This window comes from Genypterus blacodes, unplaced genomic scaffold, assembly GCF_046128005.1.
Source record: "Genypterus blacodes isolate CSIRO-AG114 ecotype Tasmania unplaced genomic scaffold, CSIRO-AGI_Gbla_v1 ptg000028l_1, whole genome shotgun sequence".
NCBI classification, from domain to species: Eukaryota; Metazoa; Chordata; class Actinopteri; order Ophidiiformes; family Ophidiidae; genus Genypterus; species Genypterus blacodes.
In genome coordinates this window covers 1,651,782-1,677,500 of record NW_027466841.1, presented here as the reverse complement: position 1 = coordinate 1,677,500, position 25,719 = coordinate 1,651,782, and the positions used below count along the sequence as shown (strand labels likewise).

General features: G+C 49.5%; 1 protein-coding gene across 1 annotated transcript; it reads right to left on the bottom strand.

Moving 5' to 3' along the window:
* Nucleotides 1-12,046: 12,046 nt before the first annotated feature.
* On the bottom strand, nucleotides 12,047-25,190 carry cdk12 (cyclin dependent kinase 12). Its single transcript, XM_076144054.1, has 14 exons — nucleotides 23,229-25,190; nucleotides 21,927-22,601; nucleotides 20,141-20,317; nucleotides 19,910-20,049; nucleotides 19,652-19,822; nucleotides 19,342-19,531; nucleotides 18,494-18,550; nucleotides 18,150-18,251; nucleotides 17,350-17,427; nucleotides 17,132-17,248; nucleotides 16,910-17,041; nucleotides 15,889-16,109; nucleotides 15,233-15,661; nucleotides 12,047-13,733 (listed from the first exon to the last, which is right to left on the bottom strand). The coding sequence occupies exons 1-14, from the start codon at nucleotides 24,416-24,418 to the stop codon at nucleotides 13,327-13,329; spliced, it is 4,086 nt and encodes a 1,361-aa protein (XP_076000169.1). The 5' UTR covers nucleotides 24,419-25,190; the 3' UTR covers nucleotides 12,047-13,326.
* Between the last annotated feature and the right edge of the window lie 529 nt (nucleotides 25,191-25,719).

Here is a 25,719-nt window from a genome sequence, read left to right as displayed (position 1 = left end):
AGGTCAACCTGAATGGCCTGAGCATGTGTGCGCGTGTGTGTGAGTGTGTGTTTGTGTGTGGGTCCTAGCTTATGCCTGAGTGCATTCGGCCCTGCCTGCCTTGTAGCACAGATTCAAAGAAGTCAGCGAAAGACGAGGTGGAGCTTCATCGTGTGCAAGCATGAATGCGGAATGACGACGATTCTTGATATGAAATATTTAGCTGCCATGTGTGAGCGACGAGCTTCACAGAGGCCGAGAGCCCAGAGAGAACGGGTGCGTCGGTCCTGGGCTGCCGTGGTTACCAGAGAACGAAGAACCGAGAAGCTGAGGGAACGTAGCTGAGCTCTGCAGTAGTGGAACAACAGCGCTCAAAGTCCTGCGAGATCCAGAAGCGTCAGTTCAAAAGGTCGACGTCTCTGATAGGTGAGGCTCAACCGCACGACCTCTTCCTCAAGACCGCAATCCGACTCGGCACCCCTCACACACCCGCCGCTCGCCGTGCCAAACCCGTGTCACTTCAGAGGCGACCCCGTGTCAGCTCGTCACGCCGCATATGCCAACCTCATGGCCTCCACACGCCAGCATCACGCCACATCACTGAGCCGTCCTCAGACAGCAATATGCCAGCCGAGGACCTCTGCCTGGCCAAGTCCTGCCCCACCTCCCTCGGTGCGGAACCACCAGCCCCCCCTCCAGCCAGCCGCACTGTATGGAAGTGGAGAAGGTCAAAGGTCACTGGTGAATTAGGGTTCAAAGACAAATCTGTCGTTTTGGTTCGTGTTCAGTGGACGCAATTAGCAGCAAAATCCTGCTCCCAAACCGCGATTAAGCTCTAATCTCAGAGTCTGTGGGCTCCCTCCAGCCTGCCTGTCTGTCTGTCTGCCAGCCTGCCTGTCTCACACCAAAGCCCCTCACCTCTGTCTCTCTCTCTCTCTCTGTCTCTCTATCTATCTGTCTCTCTCTCTCTCTATCTGTCTCCCTCTCTCTCTCTCTGTCTCTCTCTTGATGCCTGCTGGCACTTTGGGAGCAGTGCCCCTCCAATCCCCGTGCCCCCTTTACCCCCCCACCCCATACACACACACACACACACACACACACCACCCACCCCTTCCCAACTCTACCCCCCTCCTCCCCCCTCCTCCCTCCCTCCTCCTCCTCCTCCTCTGGATGCCAGCCGACGGCCCTCACAGTGTGGCACGCCATCTGCTGCCGCCCGCCCCGGCAACCCATCCACCCCCTCCACCCCAACCCCCCCCTACCTCCCCGCTCCCCGCCGCCCCCCCCTTACCCCTGCAGACAGCAGCTACCCACAATCCCCCTCTGCCTCAGCCGCGCGGCGCATAGAACAGGAGGCTTTCGCACAGATCACTTCACCCCCCGATGCCCCCGCCAGAAAGGAGGAAGCGAGGGGAAGTAAGTGTGTGTGTGTGTGTGTGTGTGTGTGTGTGTGTGTGTGTGTGTGTGTGTGTGTGTGTGTGTGGAGGTGGTGGGGGGCACGCAGACAAAGTAGTCAAGCTTTCAGTTCAGCATGTAAATAAATACAACACACACATGCACGCACGCCAGTGCACAAACTATAAACACACTGAGACACATGGAACAACTGCCTCCTCTCTGCTTTCTTGCTGAACATGCATTTTCACTTACACACACACACACAGTCTGAACTTTTTTTGTTTTGCTTCAGTTTCTGATGATGTACATGCTCACATACAGTGGGTCTCATTTGTTCTCTCACACACACACACACACACACACACGTTCTTTCCTGTTTAAGGCCCAAATCTGTACCTATCTGTAGGTGTGGCCATGTCTCTCTCTCTCTCTCTCTCTTTTTTACCAAAGACAAAGACACTCGGGGCGGCTGACATGACGGCGAGCGTTAAAACCTCTGAGGAGACGCACACGTGCCGCTGCTGGGGATGTGACGGCTTCGTGGCAGAGCGCTCTGATCACCGTTTAGCTGAGAGAGAGAGAGAGAGAGAGAGAGAGAGAGAGAGAGAGAGAGAGAGAGAGAGAGAGAGAGAGAGAGAGAGAGAGAGAGAGAGAGAGAGAGAGAGAGAGAGAGAGAGAGACCATCCATCTTGTGTGGGTATGGAGCCTGGTTGTTGGCACTCTATCCATCAATGAGCGCAACATTAACTCTCTGGATCAGAACCAACATCCCTGATCTCCCTCCATCTCTCTTCCCCTCCCCTCGCACCGCTAAATACACACACCAACACACACACACACTTAGTATTCCACAGCCATCCATGAAAACCTCAGCATCCACCTGACTACCTCCCCTCACACACACACACACACACACACATATATTTATCCGAAAGTCTTTTTCTTGTTTAAACGGTTTAAATAAGTTTGTTCGTGGACTTCCTCTCTCTCTTCTCCTCTCCCTCGCCCGGATCGGCCTCTCCTCTACTCTCCTTTTCTCACCTCCTCTCCCCTTCCCTCCTCTGCTCTGCTCTACTGTTCTCCTCTCTTCTACTCCTCTCCTCCCTTCTTCCTCCCTCTCTTCCCCTCCTTCTCCTCTCCTCTCTCCTCCCTTCTTCTCCTCTCCCCTCCTCTCTTTGTCTCTCTCCCGGTTGGTGTTAATAATTTAACTACTGAGCTGCTGCAGAGCTGGCGCGCGTCCAGGCCTCAGATTGGCACTGTCTGTCTATTTATGACACTGTGTGGCGGCGCACATGTGTGGGATGTGCAAGAGTGAGAGGTGTGTGTGTGTGTGTGTGTGTGTGTGTGTGTGTGTGTGTGTGTGTGTATGAGTATGTGCATGTGTTTCCCTATTAGACTTCAGCCAATAGCAAATTAGCCCACCGTGTCGCTAGACTGTCGCCGAAATGGAAGTTTGAGGGGGAAACGTGCGGCGCGACACGACTCGCACGACAGCCAATCACACGTATTGTTATTTTATGAAGTGACAAACAGCGTCTAAGTGCCACGGTAAAACTGAGTTCAGACTGTTAATGTGGGAAAATAAGAGGAAAGTTATATTCTTGTCAGATTTTTATGATGCAGGAAAATTAAAAAATGAAATTAAAAAAAGAGCATAAAGGTACTAAAACCTGAATCTTTTACAAACAGGAATATAAAAACGCAACACTTTTTATCTTTGCTGCCATTTTCAGTTTGTTTAAATACCTCAAAGTTCTTATTTATCTCAGGTTTGTTGATATCAGAGTTAGTTTGCGGTTCAACTTTGTCACGATCATGAAACTGCTTACAAGCCATGATCACTTGCCAGGTGTTCCTTATGATGGGGGAGGTCAAAGGTCAGGGTAAAATGTTTTAAATGAGTTTTTGTTGTTCAACATCATCATCATCATCATCATCATCATCTTGCCCCATGATGCCTCCAGAGTTCAGAGGTGGTGCAGTTGGCGTGCAGACTGCAGGAATAATGGCTGCTCTTTCCTCCACCATAAGCTGCCTCCAGCGTTGTTTTCAAGATTTTGGATGTAGCCGCGGCAGCCCAGGACCGACACACTCGACTTCTTCACCTGCGGGATCCTCTGAGGTCACACACAAGGACAGCTGACCAAACACAACCCGAGTATTTTTGCACCAACTGTCAGAAATCGCCTCAGGGAAGCTCGTCAGCGCGCTCTCTCTCTCTCCGTCCTCACCGGGGACTTGGTTTGTCTGCAGTTTCGGTGTCGCTCTCGATGGCCACTGGCACGCCGGAGAAGGAACGCTCCTCTATTCACCCGTGAATCAGGGGGTTGGGCCGGGCAGATGGCAGGCGTGTGTGGCGTCGGGCGGGTGAGCGGTCTGCTGATGTCATGGTGGCGGTGAAGGTTATGGCACGAGTAGGAATGGGGAATTTAAATGCACGGATATATTGTGATGATTTACGTTGATTACCTTTGAACCTCAAAATTGAGAAGAGAGAGAGAAGGGAGAGAGGAAGAAGAATCTGAGTGATTGAATAAAGAAGCTGAAGAGTGTGAAGGTGAGGAGGGAGGGAGGAAGAGGAACCAGTAGAGGACAGAGAGGCTTTTTGGGCTTGGAACACGTGAAGGGACCGGAAAGAAGCCTTCATCACGCCTCAGGGGAAGACGAAGCAGAGCAGAAAAGCTGCCTAGTGACCTCAAACAAGAGGAAAAAAAAAGGTCAATTTGGTTTCAGAGGAAATGAACTGCCGACATTCACCGACACTGTGCAAGTACGACGGGAACTTGGTCCTCGCGTCTTCGTCACTCGGTTACCTGAGAGACGCTCTGAAAGCTCACAGCGTTGGACGGCTTGAGAAGGAGGAGGTGACACATCTGAGGCGAGCGCGTGACACGGTGTGAATCTCGACGCCACCTCCCACACCTCTCACCCTCCCACAGCCCGGCCCACCAGAGCGCTCTGTGCCGCCAAACAAACCAGTCCAACAAGCTCGCCACCTTCATTTATGCACCGCCGGCATCATCAATCATGCTTAGAATCAGCAGTCAGAGCCTTTTATCATCACTTCCAATATTCACTAATGAACAGAAATGGTGGATGTTTTGACTTAGTCGCTTTTTGAGAGGTTCACTTTCTTGCTTTTGTGTAAATGTGTCATTTCCTCTTGTGTTCCTCCTCTCTATCATTCAACCAACATTACTGTATGTCAAAATCTTCCCCTGATGGCTCCGTGTGGCGTTCAGGTTCAAACGGAGATTGATAGTAAACAGAACTATGCTAGGCCGCTCCCGCCGCTCCACCTTACCCACATTTGCGACCTCGTAACACACACACGCCGGAAAACACAAACACACCACTAACGGCTGCACGCACGCAGAACCTGCACTGTCATTAATTTCAGAGATGGAGGGAGGTCAGCGCACCAGACGGCACGTGTGTGTGTGTGTGTGTGTCTGTGTGCAAGCATGTGTACACGGCTTGCATGGCAGCATTATATGTGCGTGTGTGTGTGTGTGTGTGTGTGTGTGTGTGTGTGTGTGTGTGTGTCCCTCCCCCACATGCGTTCTCTCACACACACAAACACATACACACAGGCGCACACACACCCCGGTGTTGACAGGTGGCTGTGGTAAAGAGGTGGTCCCTGAGCTGGGGTCTGCCTGTCTCTGGCTGAGAGAGAGAGAGAGAGAGAGAGAGAGAGGAATAAAAAGCTCCCAGCAGCTGTCGCCCTAATTCCTCTAACACGGTGCTTGTGCTCTGATTAGAAAACAGATCTGGCCTCTAATTTACTCCTGACACCAACTAATGCTCTATATCTCAATCGCTCTGTCCCCTCTCTCCACTGTCCTGCCTGGCCGGACACACACACACACACACACACACACACACACACACACACACACACACACACAGACTCACCTCCAGTGTCTCTCTCAGACGGCCGGTTGATGCCTCCAAGTATGAAAACAAGCGCAGGGACACAGAAGAAGTGACGATGCCTGGAAAGAGAGCAGCAGATGTCACCTGGTGTTACAGCGTAGATCAAGTCCAGACAGAAAGCGATCAATAAACAAAAGCTGAAGAGTCGAAAGGATCATGTCTTTCTATTCTATTCAAAAATGTGGACATGCAGAATCGGGACTTATCTGATAAATCAAACAGGGAGAAATATGATTAGAATATTGATCCTGATTGTATTTGCATATTAAGAATGAGCCAATTTTGTAATTTCTGTGATATTTTTGTGTTTAATCTAATGGTTTAACTTCCCATCATCTTTGTAAATAAACCTTAAGAGACGACCATATGCCTCAATCTATATCTTTGCCAAAAAGTGTGGTTATCTTTATGGGAACTGTCAATTATTGATATTGTTATTGGCCTTTTCAAATCCTGTGTCAGCCAGTAAACCTTCAAATTCACTTTCTGCTCATTTCGGCTTATTTCAGTATAATATTGAGTCAAAATGTGGAGGGAAACAAAGTTCATGTCAAAACTTACCAATAAGCTGGTTGGTAGTTAAATTCCCAGGGCTCAATGGCACTTTGGCAGGACATAGATGTGAACCTTTCTTGGCCTTATTTTGGAGAAATTAGGCAAAATCTGTTTATTTACCATCCAATCTAAGTCTTAATTGGACAAAATTTCGAAATTCCACCTTAACTGCGTTTGATGAAGTTGTTGCAGTGAGACGAGTGCGCGTGAAAAGTTGGAGCGAGTGAGTGAGAGAATGTAAAGTGGCAGCGGAGGAGGAGAGGCCGGCTGGGTGTCTGGGTGCTGTGACGGGGTTGGCCCAGCAGGGGGCAGAGGTGCGATGCAGGGAGTGGGAGGTGACAGCTCGGTGTCACACTGCACACAGGGTGTCACCAGGCTGAGAGGGAGAGAGAGCGGGGGAGAGCGGGAGGGGGGAGAGCGGGAGGGGGGAGAGAGAGAGAGAGAGAGAGAGAGAGAGAGAGAGAGAGAGAGAGAGAGAGAGAGAGAGAGGAGAGGGAAGGGAGAGGGAGAGAGGAAGAGAGATAGAGACGAGAGAGAGAGGGGGGGGGGGAGGGGGGGGAGAGGGAGAGAGGAAGAGAGATAGAGACTAGAGAGAGAGAGAGAGAGAGATCGAGCTCAGAGTGTGTGTGTGTTATCAATAGCCAGGACAAAAGGCCTCACTGATTGTTGTATTGTGTGTGAAGGGTTTTGTAGGTTTTGTATAACAGGCTACTCATCTCGGTTTCTTTGTGTGTGTGTGTGTGTGTGTGTGTGTGTGTGTGTGTGTGTGTGTGTGTGTGTGTGTGTGTGTGTGTGTGTGAGAAATCCTTTTTATTTCCTCTTTCTTCTCTCTCTGTCCCCTCTATCTGTCTCCAGGGACTCACTTGGCATCTCTCCCTACTTTTAATTCTCGTTCCGCAAACTGCTGCTGTGTGAACACAAGCTGGCAGCACACACACACACACACACACACAAGCTTTTGCATCAGTGCACCTCCAAATAAGCAATGAAAGACACTCAGTCGCCCGACGTCCAGTCTTAAACGCACGCACACACCAACACACACACACACACATCACTGTCATCTGAAATATTGGCGAGGAACTCTGAAAGACAAACACGAGACACAAACAAGAGACACCAGTGACACAGTACAAGTTCAGTTCAAAGAAATAAACACAAATACACACGCAGATGATGAAAGACTGTGATGCTTACAGCCTCCCAGGAAACACACAAACACACAGAATGCAAACACACACACACACAAACATATAAGCCCTTAAAACAAACAGAATTCAAGGAAGCAAAAGGACGCGAACATTCCACGTTTATTTGCTTATTTCAGTCCCTCCTGGCTGCGACTCTCATTTCAAACCAGCTCCACATAATAACTGTCAGCGGTGCTCACACACACACACACACACACAAACACACACATACAGTCCCTCTCTCGGCAAAACATGCACTGACAGGCAGACGAAGCAAACTTCAAAAAGAGAGAAATAAATAAATTAAAGGCGTCTGATAGGGATGAATAAATAACATAGAGAGAGAGAGAGAGTGAGAGAGAGAGAGAGAGAGGGGCACACAGGAAGAGGAGAGACGGCATGTGCGGCACCCAGAGAGGAAGAGGAAGGGGGGAATCTAGAGGAAGAGTGCGTCAAAGACTTCCAATCTCATTTGGCTGTGTGGAGTTGAACTAGCAAAGGCGGAATGGCGACCATGTTGCTGCAGGTAAAAAACACCGCAGAAGAAGAAGACGACGAAGAAGAAGAGGGGTGACACAGCGTGAGTAGGAGTGACTGCTTCCTCTTCCTCCTCTTCTTCTGGTGTCTCTCTTTTTTGGGGGGTTTTAATTATTTGGAGAAGGGTGCGAGTGCGAACGCGAATATGCAAATGAAACGGTTATTATTGCATTGCTCATCAAGCAGCGCGGCGCAGACATTAATAGGCTGATGAATATGCATGTGAATTTGTTAATTAAGTTAATTATTCTGCTGAAAATGCATTCGTCTTCCAAGGACATCTTCCCCAGGATTCCAACCTGCTCCGCTCATTAGTCATGCGATATTTTACACTGGGCGCGGAGACAAGAGGTGGAGGAAAGGAAAGGGGAGGGGACGAGAGGACGAGGAGACGAGGGGCCACCGGGGGTCTGGAGCCCCCTCACAGGGAGCAGCCAGGGGCCCGCAGAGCCGCGTCATGACATCATCACGCCCGCCTTATCACCCAGCGCCTCTTCAACATCTGAAGGGTCAGTGAGAGAGACAAAGCACTGCGGCCATGACACAGTGGTGTGTGTGTGTGTGTGTGTGTGTGTGTGTGTGTGTGTGTGTGTGTGTGTGTGTGTGTGTGTGTGTGTGTGTGTGTGTGAGTGGCCAGACGTTCACTCCATCTCTTGCTTTTCTCTTTCCTCTCCAGTAATTCCCCCTCTTCGCTGCTTTTCCTCTAATTGCTTATTAAAACCCTCTTAAATGAACTTTTTGTGCCAACTTTCCAACACATTAATTAATTGTTGTAGCCAATTAAGTGTCGCTGCGCAAATGAGCTTCAGCACAAATGGTCCTGCAGGGCCCGTCCACCCCCCCCCCCCTTTCACCACCCACCCAGCCTTCTCAACACCCCCCACCCCCCTCACTGAATGCTTTCCCAGCAGCCCCTGTGCCCTTAAAGCGGCAGTCCACACACACACGCAGAAGCAGCCTGTGAAGCTCTTTGAATTTGTAATTAGATGCGGAGACCTTTGAAAAGTACACAAAAGTGCAGCATCATGCAGAGAAAGTGATGCGTCTCTCAAGAGAACAAAACAACAACAAAGGGTCAGATAGCATCACGATAACTTTGCTGTCCGTTTGTCCCGTTCAAGCTCGTTCTTCCCCTTTATTGATAATTGATTATTGACGACGTGCATATCTGCATGATCTGGCAGATCTGACATCCGGATCAAACTCTCAGTGGGGCGTCGCCACTGCGTGATGGAGGCGTAAACGAGCACGTGGCAGCAGCTTCCCACTGAAGGATGAAGCCAGCAGAGATGCAGACGGCGTTATGGTCGTCAATAAAGCGACACTGTTGCTGCGGTAAAGCTAAAGCGTATATCACAGCCGGGATAAAGTCAATCAGTTTGTGAAATATCACATAAATAAAAATGTCGCCGTAAACCAAATGACTGACATTAAATTTGGTTTGATAGAAGACAAAGAAGCATCAGCAATATTTCTCTCACTGCCCGAGTTGCATTCATGATTGACGATTTGCTGCGTTGAGAAGTGACGTGACAATAATGGAGACGCGACGTAAATATCACTGACTAACACTGACTGGGTTTGCTTTGAGAGGTGTCCATGTATCATTTTACACTGATTGCAACACAAGTGTGTGTGTGTGTGTGTGTGTGTGTGTGTGTGTGTGTGTGTGTGTGTGTGTGTGTGTGTGTGTGTGTGTGTGTGTGTGTGTGTGTGTGTGTGTGTGTGTGCGTGCGTGCGTGCGTGAGGGGACTGTGGGGGTCCCCGTCTCCCCTTGCTGAGTTTACATGTAGTTACTGATCAAACAGCTTCAGTCATCAAACTCAACATCAAACCTCTGAGAGACAACGGTGGCCCAGATTTATGAAAGAGACACACACACACACACACAAACAGACACACACACACACACACACACACAGACACACACACACACACACACACACACACACACACACACACACACACACACACACACACACACACACACACACACACACACACACACACACACACACACACACACACACACACACACGTTAAGAAGGATGTAGAATTAATGAAGGAATTTTCCTATTTGATTTTTTATTGAATGTATGAATTTACTACAGCGAGCAGTCAAATTGATTAAAAAAAAGGAGGAAGAGTGGATTTATTTGGTACTTCAGCTGCAGTTAAGTGAGGAGGAGGAGAAGCCTTCACCGCTCACATTTCACACTGGCTGCACTTATGAGAGGCAGGACAGATAACCAGGCGCTGCTTAAAACTCGCAAATACAGCACAGTGTCATCCGCTCAAAGGTTTGGAAGTAAAAACCTGGAAATAAACCCAAGCGTTTCCTTCCCTTCGTTCCTCCGGAGCTGCTCAAGCTTCCTTCTCTGCTTCCTTTTGTCCATCAATCTTCTCTATTTTTTTAGCTGCTTCTAAGCTTGTTTCTTCTTCTTGCATCATGAGCGAGTTTTGGTGCCAAATTAAAATGTAGCCACACACACACACACACACACACACACACACACACACACACACACACACACACACACACACACACACACACACACACACACACACACACACACACACACACACACACACACACACACACACGTTTCTGCCATTGTTTCCTGTGGCAAGATGAGAAATGATGGTGGAAAGCATCGGCGACGCAGGTTTGAGCCTCGGCGCCGACCCTGCAGACTCTGGACTCTATGGAGGCCTGGACCCTGAATCTGACATTGTAAGTTCAATTAAGCAGGAGTATTGACCCAGTCCTCACTGATTTAAGAGAGTTTTAAATAGAATATCCGCACCACATTCTCACAGCGACTTCATGTTACGGGGCGACGTTGTTCAAGCGGCAGACTGAAGATCCAGACTGTGGCTTTGTTACAAACAAATAGCAGCATCCTCAGAAAAACTGTTGAGCACGACAGCGTTCCTAAATCACCTCACTGAAATAGCTTTAAAGCTTGAACGCTGCCCAAGAACAAAGACGGAAAATAGATCTGAATTCACATTTGTACAGAGGGACTAAAATAAACTGTCAATCAAGGCACTTTTGTTCCCGACGTGCCCGATAGTGAAGCATTCAAAATGGAGTCTCCTCCTGGCTGCCGCCGCCGCCTGCCTGCCTGCCTGTGCCATGGCGAGCGCGTGCCTCCGCCTGGCAGCGTGGCACGTTTATGGGCGCTTCCCCATAAGGTGGCGTTCTGATTGATGGCGCCGCCTCGTGCGCCTCCCTCTCTTCACTCCTCAGCCCTGATTTATTCGTCTGGTCTCTGTGACTTGGCACTGCCCAGTACTTCTCCTGTGGAAACTCCCTGCGGGCACATTCACCATTATTTGGAGTCCCGACGGGCGAAAGCATCAGACGGACACACACACACACACACACACACACACACACACACACACACACACACACACACACACACACACACACACACACACACACACACACACACACACACACACACACACACACACACACACACACACACACACACACACACACACACACAGTGCCGTCTCATCTCACTCACACTGGGTTCTGTGCTAGAGGGCAGGTGAGCCTCCCACCGCCTCCACTCTAAAAGGATCTCTCACCCAGAGGCTCAGCTGCTTGCTGGGCCAGGGGGGTAAGCGGCTCTGTAAGGCTGCCAAGTGAGGAGCTGGTCTGGGTATGCATGAGGCCAATCTTGGCGCACACACACACACGCAGCCAGACTGCACGAAGCTCGCAGGCTTCTGTCTCGGGCCAATCCACGGTTTATGATCCTTGTCTGCTTGTCAAGATCTTCATAAAGAGATCAACCCAAGGGCTGCATGGCGATGAAGTAACCAACACACATCATAAATAAGATTGATGCAAAGGGAGTGCTTCACATCGCCGTCTGACAAGGTCACACTCGTATAACACACACACGTATCGGGCCGCACGTCTCAACCTACAGTGCGGCTGAAGCGCCTACCAAAACAACAAGCTGGGATACAGACAGATTGGCGGAAAAGGCGCCTCTCGCACAATTAGTTCAAGTACTACTGATGACCCCGGTGCCACAGTTTGAGAACCACTGCTTTAGATCTTACTATACTGTGTACATTGCGTTCTGTAAGGCGCTTCAATACGCACAGAGCTTTGAGTCTTTACAAGGAGAAAAGGAGAACAGGCTTCGTTACACGTGCAAACATGCTCACTTTCCCTCAACAAGGTCACATCAGAGACGCTTCTCCTGTTCGCTACAAAGATTGACTTTCCTCTCGGTGTGTCGCAGAATGAAAACCAGCCGACGTGAGTTTGCAGTGAAGGAAGCGAGGAGGAGGAACGCCGCGGCCTCGCCAACGCCGCAGATCTCAACTTTGATCCGGTATTATTGGCGGCACGACCGTGAGGACTTTCTGTATGACGACGTGAGTGAAAGCCTGCCATCTAGTGGCCGATCACAGAAACATAAAGACAGTTGAGCTGGTCGCATGACTGCCTTTAATAAACCAAGAAAACACATATTACAAAATATTTTTTTCTTTTTTACAGACACATGAAGCTCCTCTCTCCTATCTCTCTCTCTCCTTCAAAAAGCAAAAAATGGGAACAGAATCATGGACCATTATTTCATAAGCATGTGTCTTATCCTTTATGTAGAAAATAACTACACAAAAAGCTTTTTTCTGCACAACTTGGCAGGGAGACGAGGGGCAAGATCAGGCTTTCACAGCCCACCAGGAAAAGCCGTAGAGGTGTGTGTGCGTTTGTGTGTGTGTGTGTGTCAATTTATGCTTTAACTAGTAGAATAGTGCGGGAGTTATGAAGCCGGCCGCTATGACCGGTGGGTTTATCGGCGTCTGAGACGGGATCGTGAGCGTTGCAGGCTTCAGATCAGTACTACAGAGGTTCAGGTGCGAGTAAAGGAGGGGAGTTCACAGCTGAGCAGGAGTACAGTTATTAAGGTGGGCTGATGACTGAAGAATAAGGAGCAGCATTCAGTTACAAACAGGATCAACTACAGTTCTTGTGTTTTATCCAAAGCAGAAACCTAAGCCACACTTCCCCTTTAGGCCATGATCATTCAGTCAGGGGTCGCTGGAGGGTCAAAGGAGGCACAAAGCTTGGAGCGGGAGCCAGCAGGCTTCATGAGGAAACACACGGCCCTACATTATGTCATCATCAGCAGCCTCGTCTCAGTCTCAGCGTCGAACCATGCGCTTTAACCAGTGCTTCAGCTAATCTTCATGTGCAGTGTCACAGACACAAATACATCACAGTGGAGGACAACGACTCCCTCAGGTTCTCCATCACACTGATAATCTTGTCATAATGGCCACTGCAGTAAACATGACAATCATTGACTTGAGGAAAAAGAAAACAAAGAAAGAAGATCACAGCTGATTACACTTCATGTGTGGCACTCCACCTCGTTCAGGTCAGGACCCTCTGGACAGGAAGGAGCGAGGGGCAGCAGGTGGCGGCGGTAGCGTTACGTCGGTCAGGCCACGGCCCCAGCAGGCCACGCCCCCAACAGGCCCACCGATCGCTCGCAGGTCATCTCAGAGTAACATTCATTTACCAACATCTTTGATTCAACATTCTCTACCTACTTAGAAGCAATTTGTCTGGGGCGTGTGAGAGATGGTCCACCGAGTCATAACCTGCAGGTGTCCCCCTCTTCCGTCTTCTTCGTCTGCCGTCACCCCCCTGATAACCGGGGTCCCGTCTCACGCAGGGGCTTCGAGGTCAGCGGGCGGCTCCGTGGGAAAAGCGGAGGTCCTGGTCTTTAGGGAATTGTGCTGCGGTGGCAGAAGCAGCAGTCACCAGTCCTGCTGGGGCCTCGGCTGCAGCCGAAGGTTTAGGAGACGAGTCAGCAGCCCAGGGCAGAGGGGGCTGAGGACGGGCCGGGGCGTCTGAAGCCGGAGAGGCGTTCTTGCTGCGTTGGGGGGCCTTGGCCTCAGAGTCCTGCTGGGAGATGAGCTGCAGCAAGGCCGCCGCCACCGTGGGGCTGATGTCCTGCTCAGAGGCCCCCTGCGGAGCGTTTCCAAGGAGGAGCGCTGACGGAGGCGGGCCGGGTGGAGAGGGTGGACGCTGCTCGCCAGATGGAGGGAGCTGCTTGGACCCAAGCTGTTTCCTCTTTGGCACGGCACCATCTGAGGAGGCCAAACAGAGGACAGTGTTACATGTTATGGCACAAATACTAACTGGAGCATCTCACTGCTAAAATGTTTATCTATGCTACTGAACTTTAAATCACATTCACATGTTTGTAAAGCTAAAGCAGAGTCTACATGGATGTGCAGGTGAAGTGCAGGTCAAACGCGCCAGATGGGCAAAGGCAACATTCCTTCCTTCACCACTAGAGGGGGCACATTCGATCCAAATGTAAAAAATGGTTCAATTTAAACTGATATAGTAAAACATTAGACAGCCCGGGTGAGGACTAAGTCTACAGGACCCAGCATGCTTTGCAGCTGCAGCACAGTGAGCAGAGCCTCAGCATCACCTTCAGGTAAAACGCCTCACACAGTAAACCGTTACAGTTGGGGGAAGTCCTGTCCATCATTTGCCTCGTTTCAGTCAAACAACTGTTTATTTTACACAGCAAATTCAAGTAGTTTATAAATGTAAACACTTCAAATGTACACAACAGGTTGAGCTGGATTTGGTTTTTGGCGCCAGTATCTCATAAAAAACCAACAGGAGAGAGAGCAGGGACACACACCAGGGAGGAGGTGGGGGGGGACAGAGACACCGGGACAGACACGTGGAGCTGGATGGAGACAGGAGGTGACTTATGTACCAGTGCTTTAACTTTAAAGTATCAAAGTGTTGAGAGGCTGCGAGCGTCCCAGTGCCTCGCTTTATTCCCTTTACTCCTCACAGTCATCACCTAATGTCAGATCCAGAGGGAACAGTTCCAAACAAAACACAAAACAAAAAAGAAAATGTGTGATAAACCAAAAGTTAAAAGAAAGACATGCAGGTGAGGTCTAAAGATTCAAACATTTATTTTCACATGATAATTTATTGAGGTTCTTCATAAAAAGGCCGACACATTACAGACTGTTAGAGCAACATCGAGTCCTGTGGAGATCCAAGGAACTTTATAATGAGATGGAGGGAAGAACACGTGGTGGAGATGGACAGGCACAGAAACGAGGACTGAGGAAAGAAAGGAAGGAAGGAAGGAGAGGAAGGAGGGATACGTGGAGGTGAAGAGTACAGTGTGAACCTTTGTTTTTTCCACTCTAAATTAAAAATACTACACTTCCTTCTGACTTATGCGTGACACCGGTGGAGACGTCCGCGTGCGCCGAACCCTTTCCTGGTTACCGAGGTTGCGTGGCGGACATCTTGAGCGTTGCGCATTTTTTCGCTGCTGTGCGAGGCATTGACGAAGAGGAGGAGGGAGGAGGATGCATTTTAGGAATGTCAGGGATGAAGGGGAGGAGGGAGTAGCAAACATTCCTATCAGCCCATCCTGTTCGTTTCTTCAGGGTGCCCTAAACTTAATGTTATAGAACAATATAGAGTCACAAAAAAACTCTTTCCTTACCCCTTTGTTCAACTCCCACCTGACCTGGTGACCCCCGGTGACCCCCCTCACACACACACTGTTTGAGCCCTTAGATACTAAACCCAGACTTGCCCTTGCGGTCAGTCGTAGAGGCAGCAGAACCGCGCATTAGTGCCTCCTCTGACTGGACGCCATTGCTCTCGTCGCCTTGTTCCGCCGCCTCAGCCTGCGGTTTGATGATGTGGCCCAAAATGAGGGCCAGCAAGTTTGCCTGGTCGTCCTGGCTGAGGGGCGGGTCTCCGCTCGGCGGCGAGGGCTCCAGGGTTTCGGGAGGCGGCTCCGGGGGCTGGGACCTGGCGGCGGGCTGGGCCTGGTCCTCTGTCGCCCCCTGGTGGTCAGAGGCCTCGGTGAGGGCGGCGAGCGACTGGCTGAGTGTCTCTAGGTTGGCCACATTGAGGAGCTGCGCCACTTGGGGCAGGTTGAGGTCGGTCTGGCCCTGGAGCAGGTTCAGCAGCACGGCCATCTCTGTCTGGTTCAACTGCTCGGCCGCTACTCCCAGGCCTAAACACACATACATACACACATGCAAGCGCGTGCACACACACTCAGTTAAAAGTGGAAGGTTTATGACAGACGTCTGGCATGCTGCTGAATCACGGTCAGAAGCAAAGTTTGGTTCTGCTCGAGACAGAAAACAATAACTACACTGATATGCAGCCATGAGAGTGCACCTCGTGTGAGAGTGTGCGTGGTGCAGTGTGTGTGTGTGTGTGAATGTCAGCTGCTACCTGACAGGTCGCTCTCTGAGATGGTGGCGGCGGCCGGCTTCCTGGAAGGAGGCGGCGGGGGCGGAGCTCCGGCGGGGCTGTTTTGCGTCCGGCTGTTTTCTCCGCGAGACGTCCCTGTGGGGTCCTTACGGGCTTTAGGCGCCTCCTCGCTCGCCCCGCTCTGATGGGCGCGCCGCCTCTTCTTGCTCCACAGCTCGTGGCAGTCCTGATGGTGAGGGAGGCTGCACACACACGGAGGGGGGGGGACAGACGGACGAGACAGACAAAACGTGGAGTTATGAAGTGAGAAATGAGATGTAAACATTTTAAGATGCCGAGGGAAACGGATTGTTGCACATGACAAGGAAAAATAAACACAAAGAAGACGAGTTAATTAAATATACTGCAGCTAAAACCTCAGACTGGATGACAAGAAAACAACGTAATGTACAATGTCTTTAAACAATTTGCATCAAATAATACATTTTCCAGAGCTGAGGTCAGGCTTTACATCTTGGACGCGACCCAGACCTGTAACCCAAGAGTCCCGTCCAAGCACAACTCAACCCCACACTCATATACACACATACACACACACACTTAACACCCATACGCGTAATTTGAGTCTGATAGGAGTGTGAAATATTTGTGTCCTAGTCCGACCCGGCTGACAGAGATAAGCAACCAGAGAAGGCTTCTAAATTCTTACATCAGCATAATCATCATCATCATAAAAGGTTTAGTGTTAAGAGCGTCTCCCTCTGTAGCTTCCTGAGCCGTGTCAGGACACTCGTCTCCTCTCTCTTACACTGCCTGCTTCTCGACCACGAAGCTTCTTCACAGAACCCCAAACATCAAATCTTGAACAAGGCTTGGAGCTTGATTGTATCTTTGAATTTATGTCTGAATCCGACGAGAGCTCGAGGCAAAAAAGTCGAGCCCTCGTCGATTTCGGACAATCAGATCAAGAGCTAACGAGCGGCAGAGGTCAAACGGGCGGTAGCTTTCATGTGATAAAGGCTGCCACCACAGAGGTACTAACTCGGGAGGCGGCATCTTGCTGGGTTCGACGTCGTTCAGGAAGTCGCTGTGAAGAGCCTGCTCTGATGTGCAGCGCCGTCCAGGGTCGAGCGTCAGCATGCGGTCAAGTAAGTCCAAGGCAGGAGTGGGTAAACTGTGGACGAGACACAAAGAGGTTTACAGCAGAAGAAGGAAGAGTTACAGAGTTTACAGGAGGACTGGTCAGGACGGCAGAGCTACATACAAGGCAAACTCCTCCCGCAGGCGCCGTCTGTACTGCTTCTTGGGTTTCATGGTGTTGAACAGGGGGAGTTTGATGACGTCGGGCCAGGCAGCAGGGCAGGGACTCCCGCACAGACGGCTGCGAAAAAAAGGACAAAGGCAGACACCCGAGCGTGAGCGAGGTCAGGGACAGAGCGGCAGAGACAACACACACGACGAACAACACGTTCAGAGACGGACCTGATGAGCTCCAGCTGCAGAAGCTCCTGGTTGGCCTGGAAGATGGGCTTCTTCCTGAAGAGTTCCCCCAGAATGCACCTGAGCCACAGCAGGAGAGAAAGAACAATGTGGAATCCAAGGATGCAATCAATTCTGATTTGACTCGTTTACTGAGCTAGCGTCTTCTGCTATGAACGATGCCGTCGTTTTGCACAGGTAGAGAGGAGAAGCGGAGTAGCTCTGATCTGAGTGAGCTAAATCTGCCTCCTGATGCCCACAAGACTTCAGAAAGTCTGCTCATCATTTGCCAACATATTTGCTTACATAGCAGGAAAGAAATACTTCCAAATGCATCTGTTACTTTTGATTTAAGATTTCTACTCCTTCGACAAAAAAAAAAAAATCACTAAGCCAACAGATTTCTACCTTGGTGCAGTTCAGCACGGTGGGTGGGAGGCGTTCATGAGGCCGGCTGCTACCGAGTAGGCAGACGTGAAACTATCTGTCCACTAATTTGCGGATCATTTCTTTAAAACAACAACACGGCTCTGATTTTCTTACTTCCTGTATTTGGATTAACTTAGTGACGGAAACTTAGCTCGTCTTATTTGAACATTTTTTCTCCAGAAGGGAGTTACGAGCAGCTGGTCCCGTCGAGGTGTCGGGAACATTGGTGGAAACGTGTTGCTGTTAAACGCGCTTCGTGCCAGTTCTCCCTCTTGACTTTGTCACATTGTAAATCAAAGTTACCATACAAACATTATAGAACGGAGGAATGGAAATGGAGAGGCGTTTCAGGTGCATGTCTAGGTCAAACTCACCCACAGCTCCACACGTCGATGGCTGGAGAGTATCGCTCCTCTCCCAGCAGGAGCTCGGGCGGGCGGTACCATAGTGTGATCACCTTATTAGTGTACGGGCGACTAGGAGGCAACAAAGGAGACAGAGGAGATATCAACACAGCTTTTTCGCCGACTGGGGGTTATTCTTCCAAGAGGAGAGAACAGCACCATCTAGTGGAGAGGTCTTGCAAAGGATGACTAACACAGCTGACAGTCAATTCAATTAATATTAACACAAGGAATCAAAAAGCATCATCAGAGCGTACAGACTTAACGTGGAAAGATTCTAGAGGATAAACATGAAGGTGACAGGCTTGTGTTACCTTTCCTCTGAACTGTAGAGCCGAGCCAAACCAAAGTCAGCCAGTTTGATCTGACCTCTGAAGAAGAAGAGGAAGAAACAATGTCAGATCAGTGCTCGTGTGCAAAAGTACAGAAAACTACGGATTTATAAGCAACATCTAACCCTCAGACAGCAGCGTCTCAGTTCATTTTTACTAGAAATGACTGAAAAGGTTTATTTGTATGCTGCACCGTGAACATGAAAATGATTTCCAATGCACAATCTTTCTTGATGTCAACAGGCAACAAACCACAATTCTCAATTAGACAGTAAAACAACATTTTTGTGGGCTGTTTATCTTGTTCTTTCATGCATCCTGTAATGCTTGTTGATTGGACGCCGACTTCCGCTGAGCAGCCATCTGTGAGGCCTTCCTCTCCTCATTCAAATCGTGTTGCTTGAGGTGCTTGATGAAATTAGCGGCGCTGTAATTAGCTCTGCCGCTGTAAACACTCGCGATCCAATCATTACGGTTGGCGCTCGATTGCTTTTGCTCGCCGGTTTTACGCCGCTTTCAGACAGACGAGTACGGCGAGACGTAATCTGCTGCCCTGCTGTGACAAACATTGTGTTGCCAACGGAGACGGTGGATGACGCGAGGATTAGGACGGGATTTTTTCCCTCATTAACTTGCATGAGTGGGATCAGGGGTAAAAAGGGAAAACCTAGACAAGAACCAAGAATAAAACGAATGTAGGCCAAGCGAGTTTCACATCGATTAGGCTCAATGGCAGTCAATCAGATCAGGAAAGTAAAATAACAGTTTCCATATTGGACACCACCACCACAGACAGTTTATTCCTGGGATCATTTGGTTCTGTTCCCTACCTGTTGTTAAGCAGGATATTGGAGCATTTAATGTCTCGGTGCAAGAAGTTGTTCTTGTGGCAGTAGTCAAGGCCCTCCATCAGCTGCCGCATGAAGCTGCGGATGTGCTCTTGGGAAAACTGGACCAGTCCGGACTCCAGCAGGCCCATCAGGTCGTGGTCCATGTACTCAAACACCAAGTAGAAAGCACCTACAAGCAGCCAGAAGAGAAGAGTCAAGCAAAACCAACAAATACACAAATGTAGGGTTACAGATATTCTTCCCCCAAACTACTTTCACACAGACATTCGCACGAGGTCGGCATGGTTACCTTTGTCCTTTTTGAAGTCGAGTGCGTCTTGCTTGTCAGTCACGATCTCCTTCATGTTGACGACACTGCGGTGTTTGAGCTGCCGCAGGATCTTGATCTCTCTAATGGCCGTGATGGGGAAACCCTCCTTCTCATTGTCCAAACGCACTTTCTTCAGAGCCACCAGCTCACCTGGTGAGGCGGAAGAGAGGATTCAGCAAAAATCATAGGAAGAATGCATTTGGGGAGTGTTGTGATATGAAATGATCAAACGCTCACCGGTGTCTTTGTCCTTGGCTTTGTACACTTGGCCATAGGTTCCCTCCCCTATGATGCCGATGATGTCAAACTTATCTACACAACGTTTCCCCCAATCGCTCACGGTGTGTTTGCGCTCACCGTACCGTGGGCAGCAAATCCTGGAAATCAGGACAAAGCGGATGACAGGCGGTCAGAAAGGCAGATTGGAAAGAGAAGCGCAGAAATGTGCGATTACAGACAGAAACTGACTTTGGTCTCTTCTTTAGGGCCGGCTGGGGGAGCGGGGGAGCCTGTCGGATCGGGGACTGGGGGGGTGAGGCGTCCATTCCGTGCAGGGTGGGGGGTAACGGGAGGTCAATCAGTGATGGCCGGCTGCGCGCTTCTTTGTCCTTCCTGGTCCTCTGGGGAGGGGTTGACTTCTTTGGACTGAGAGCACAACATACATACACAGATTTACAAGATACAAATGTTTTCAAGAGACAGAAAAACAGCCTGCGGTGCTTTATGGTGCCTTGAGGTCAACCGCTTAGTGCATAATTTGTGAGGCAACTGACAAGGGAAACTGCGCAAGTGCAGGAGGGCACAGAACAGAGTGGGATTTGAGATAAAGGGCGTCTTTCGCAACTGAACAGAAAAACTGGCCATGTGCGGAACTGCCGTAAGCGTCTTTAGGTTTGGGTTAACGTCATTCTCTGAAGCAAATCTAAAGAGGGCTGGCAAGTAGCTACACACTGTGCGGTTGAGGGAGAAGGAACTTGACCTGGTGATGACCACTGTTAAACAAAACATGTTGGTTTTTGCAGAGAGGTTCTACGCCAGAGGACATGAAGAGACATGAATGATGCAGATGTGCTCCATTCCATCTTGTACTCTGTTCAAGATTCTGCTGTTGTAAATGACATCTTTGTGCAATGAAATGAGGGTGGCCACACAAATAACGCACGCGAAAGCAAATCCACATGTACCGACCTACTCAACCTAACATAAGAGGAATCACAAGGCACATATGGAGAGAGAGAGAGTGAGAGAGAAAGACAAATCTATCTCACAGCAAACTCAGACATGTCAGCACAGGATGGTCAGAGGTGGAGGCAGCAGCATTAGTGATGCCTGGAGGCCATATGCAATGAACGCACAATCACCTCGCACTGGAATGCAGCCTTGATGACGAGCTGCGCCTGTGTGTTACGTGTTCAAATGTCCGCTTTGACAGACGTCTATACGTAATCAACTTGTGAGATGCCACCTTCTCCTCACAACGTCTCAAACTGAAGAAGACGTGGACCTTTCAACAATACAATACAAGGCGAGCAGGTGTTCCATATTTGGAAACAATCCATGACAAAAGAATGTTCCCAGTTGAGGATTGAATTTGAGCCAATGATCAAAATAAAAGAGCCGGGTCCAGCTGAGCGGTGGTGGATGCATGGTGCTGCTGGCAAGGGCACAAAGATGATTAAGACCTATTTCATTAATCATTCAAAATGAGGGTATCCCGTAGCTTTGCTTTTTATGACCAAGCCTTCCCACAAATGTACTTTTATGATGTTGCTCATGCTTGATGATGAAACTTGGTCGTTTAAACATGTTTAAATGTTGTGATGTCTATCATTCTGAAGACGTAACACATGCGAGGGAGACCGTGATGGGCAAATGTCATTATTCTTGATAGTTTGCATAGAAAGGGATCAATTCCATACTCAATTACTCAAACAGTAAAAATAGTATTCATGATTAACTTATAAATGTGACTTGCAAATTTATACTTCTGTTGTTGCAGGGAAAATGAGCCGACACTGCCTCTCCTCTCATGGTCAGCTGCAACCTCTTCATGAGTATTAACAAAGTGTCCCCAACCTAAAACGCCCCACTGTTGGTGGAGACATTTCCCCTCGAGTCTCTTAACGAATGTGAAGTGTTAGGATGTATTTTTTTTGGCATAAATGGAGTTTATTCATGCAGCCCCATCTCAGTGTGTATTGTAACCCAGAGTGGGATGATTGTGCATTGTGACATGTGTGTTGGGGGGCCTCACCTGTCCTGAGCGTCCCCCAGCAGTGTGGGTGGTAGAGGCAGTGGGGGCAGAGTTGAAGTCTTGTGGAGTGGAGTCTGACGGGCGGGGCTGCGTGTGGGCGGCGCTGGAGATTTGGCCTGAGCCATGGCTGAGAGTAAGGTAGGAGGCTGAATGCCTGTTTCTGGCAAAGGGGGTGGCGGTGGAGCCTCAGTGGCTGGTCCGGGTGGTGCAGGTGGAGAGGGTGGGGGCAGAGGAGGTGCAGGAGAGGAGGAGGAAGAGGATGGTGGAGGCGCAGTAACCTGATCTTCACCACTGGGAGTGTCCTGGGGTAACTGTACAGAAGGTGGGGGCTGAGCTTCAGCCGCTGACTCTTTTTCCGGCTGTGAAGCTTCAGCCTTAGCAGGCCGTGAGGCGGATGAAGCTGTAGCTTTCCGTGCTGGCGGAGGAGACGCTCCAGTGGCGACACGAGCAGCCGCTGCAGCAGCCTGACGCTCCTTCTTCCTACGACTCAGCTCTGCTCCCAGGCTGGAGTTTAGTGGAAGACGGGAGGAGGGAGGGGAGCGGCTTGCTGGCCTGGCGGTGTGTGAACTGCCCCCTGTCCCAGCAGAGGATGCATGCCTCTTGCTACGTGAACGAGAGGAAGAGCGACGAGAAGAGTACAAGAGAGGGGAGCGACTCCTGGATCTGCCTGAGCGCCTAAATAAGATGAAATACATGAAACATTTAGTAAAGTTAACCTTTACAACCCCCTTGAAGACAGAACAAATAAAGTGAAATCAAGACAGAAGTGAAATAACTCTCTGCTCTGAATCTTAAGGTTCGAAACTTTGAAGTGAACTGAAATGACAATGACCTAATGTCCTGTTTAACAACTAAAACTGCTGACAAGTTGAGTTTGTGGTTCTCTCTCTTATATACTAAGTAAAATGTGGTTGTACTCCTTTCACCTTAGAGGATTGTTTTGCTCTGCTGGATGGAGCTAAAAAAACTTTAAGCTAAATGGTGCAAATCTCAGTGTGTGTTTAAGCAGATGTGAAACCCTCAGAAACATCTACACCCTGACAGATTACAGAGGACATGTCCCTTTTCACAGCCAACAAGAGCACAGGTACAGCACATTGCATTTGTTTAAACTAGGTCTTATTTGTTAATCAATAACCTTATACTATGCAAATATGCTTCCAGCTGTAGATTTACAGTCAATCATTCCACCGTGCCATTCAAATACAATATTATGATTAGCTTTCTCTATTAACATTTACGGTTGTGTCAGTGTTTATAGATTTCCAGTGAAGGGTCTCCAGCGCGTTGTGGGACACTCACCTTGACATGGGACTGGTGCTGGAGGATCTCCGTGTACCATACGGGCTGATGGATCGTCTCCGTGAATAGGGGCTGCTGTCTCGCTCGTAGCTGGAGGACCGGTGTCTGCTGCCATAGGGGCTGTCTGATCTCTGCCTGCTGCGGCGAGACATCTCTCGGTAAGGGCTGGGGCTTTGCTGGGTCAGCCTGCGTCTGTTGTAACCGTCATCACCCTGCTGCCCGTACCCGCCACCCAGTGGACTATCACTGCCAGCCCCTTTCCTGGGACTGGGGGACAGTGCGGAGGTAGTGCCCTTCCGCCGGGGACTACCCCTAGTCGAGGACTTGCCCTTAGGGCTAGACTTGTGGCCTTTAGAGGACTTGCGGTGGCTCTTGTCTGCCCGGCCCCTCTGTGATGAGGCGCGGCTTCCCTCCCCTCGACCTTCTCTCTTCAGCTGTTTGTCTTTGCGAGTCTTCCCTGAGCGACTGCTTTCCTTGCTGCGAGACGATGATGTAGATGAAGTAGTGCTACCTACACTGGCTGCAGGTTGTACCTGGGACGACTGCACCAGCTCCCCACGTTTGAAGTCGCCGTCTGTCTGGTCCTGGCGTTTAAACGAGGAGCCTGCAAGGGCAGCCTTCTCCTTGCTCTTTCCAGAAGTTCCTCTCTCATGGTCCTTACTGGACTTTTTCTTGTAACCACGCTCCCCATTCCCGGAGTCTCTAACTTTATTAGGGTCCTTTGCCTTCTTGCGGGAGTGCCTGTGCCCCCTGTTCTCTCTACCGCCAGCTTCAACGCAGAAATCATCTCTCTCGTAGTCTGGGGAGAGCTCCAGTCGATCCCCACCGCCCCTCTCCGATGGCCTGGAGGATGGTGGGTCCGAGAAAGTGTCCGAATCCGAGCTGATATCGTCATACTCCACCAGAGGCTTCATCGTGTTGACACTAGGTGGCGCTGTATCGCTGAGGGTAGGAAATACTGGGCCCGGTGCCGCCAACAATTCCCGACCATGTTTGGTTGATTTATGCCGTTTACGCTTTGAAGTGGACGAGGAAGAAGACATTGAAGCTTTTGAATGCACCTTATCGCCTTTGCCTGTCATGTCTCCCGCAGAGGTATGAGTCTGGGCCTGGGTCTGGTGGTGTGGCGCACCGCTAATGCTAGATTCCGGCTTCCTCTTGGTCCCATGATGTCGGTCCGACCCAGGCATCCCTCACGCCGGCTCGGTTCCTGTCCTGCGACTGGGCCTTCCTGGCCCAGCCAATTCATTCACGGAAGAACTTCAGCAGCTCCGAATGTCCAAACAAAAAGTGTTACTAAGCACAAACAGGACAGGAAAATACACAAACACACTAGGCCGCTAGTGTCCGCTCCAGTCCTTCACATCGAGTCATTCCAACGAATTCGTCCACTGGTTGTCAAAGCAGAAAATGGCAAGATGGTTCTCCACTGCGGTAAAGACTGTACTTTGAAATTGTCAGTAAACGAAGAAGGTCCCGACCACACAGCGAAGCATTGTGGTGCCGTCTTCGTCTCACTCTAGCTAGCACTGCTAGCTAATGCTCAGCAGCTAGTGGGCTGACTGGTGAAAAAGAAAAAAGTCCTTAGTGAAAGCTGTCCTTTTCCGGTGCCAAGTTAAGTAAAGGTGATTTTATTCCACTGAATTACGATTTAAGCGTTCAGAAACGAGCAAATGCCGTCTTTCGGCGCTCTTGTTTCTCGAACAAAATGAAAACTTGACCCGGTTGGTACTGTTTACATGTTCCCTTTAATTCAAGTTTTATCCCCTATAAATTCACTATTGATCAGAAATTTTAATATTTTCGTGTGCAATAAATGTTCCAGTTTATTATCAATGGCTCTGGGAATCAACCAGGCCTGTATTTAGGGCGATGCCGGTGGATTTAATAACATCCACAGCCCTATCTGTTGAAGACTACAAACGCCATTGAGGCTCCTGTGGACAGTCGGCTCTGCGCATAGTGGAATGAACCGGATGCACGGGGTACTGCCAATCATGCAGGAAACTTAGCAACGTCCAATCACAGAGCAGAGCCCGCCCCTGTACGAAGCAAGGGCAAATACCCCGGATATGAGACAGCGATACATTTATTCAACTCGATCGTCAGAAGTGTTAGTCAAAGGTAATCAGTGAATCTCATGCAATATAAGAAACATTCACAAATTTGCATCACTTACCCAATACACATTAAATGCTTTTCTTTGGACACGTAACTGTATTAAGCACCTTTGCAGCGTTAAGAAGTAAAAACCCAAAGTCTGAGCCATTTACAATTTTTATCTAATGGTCAAGTCACTTCTTAAGAAATGTTCTAAAACTGAAGCTATGTTAAGATATATTCATTGCTCCCGTATTGAAGGCCGCTGTGGGAGTAAAGTACGTTTATATACAATAGACAACACCAGCACATTGTAGGTTAAACAAATTTGGATAAATATCACGTGACGTTCTGAATTCGGGGCCTCAAGGCTTTGCAAACACATTTACGA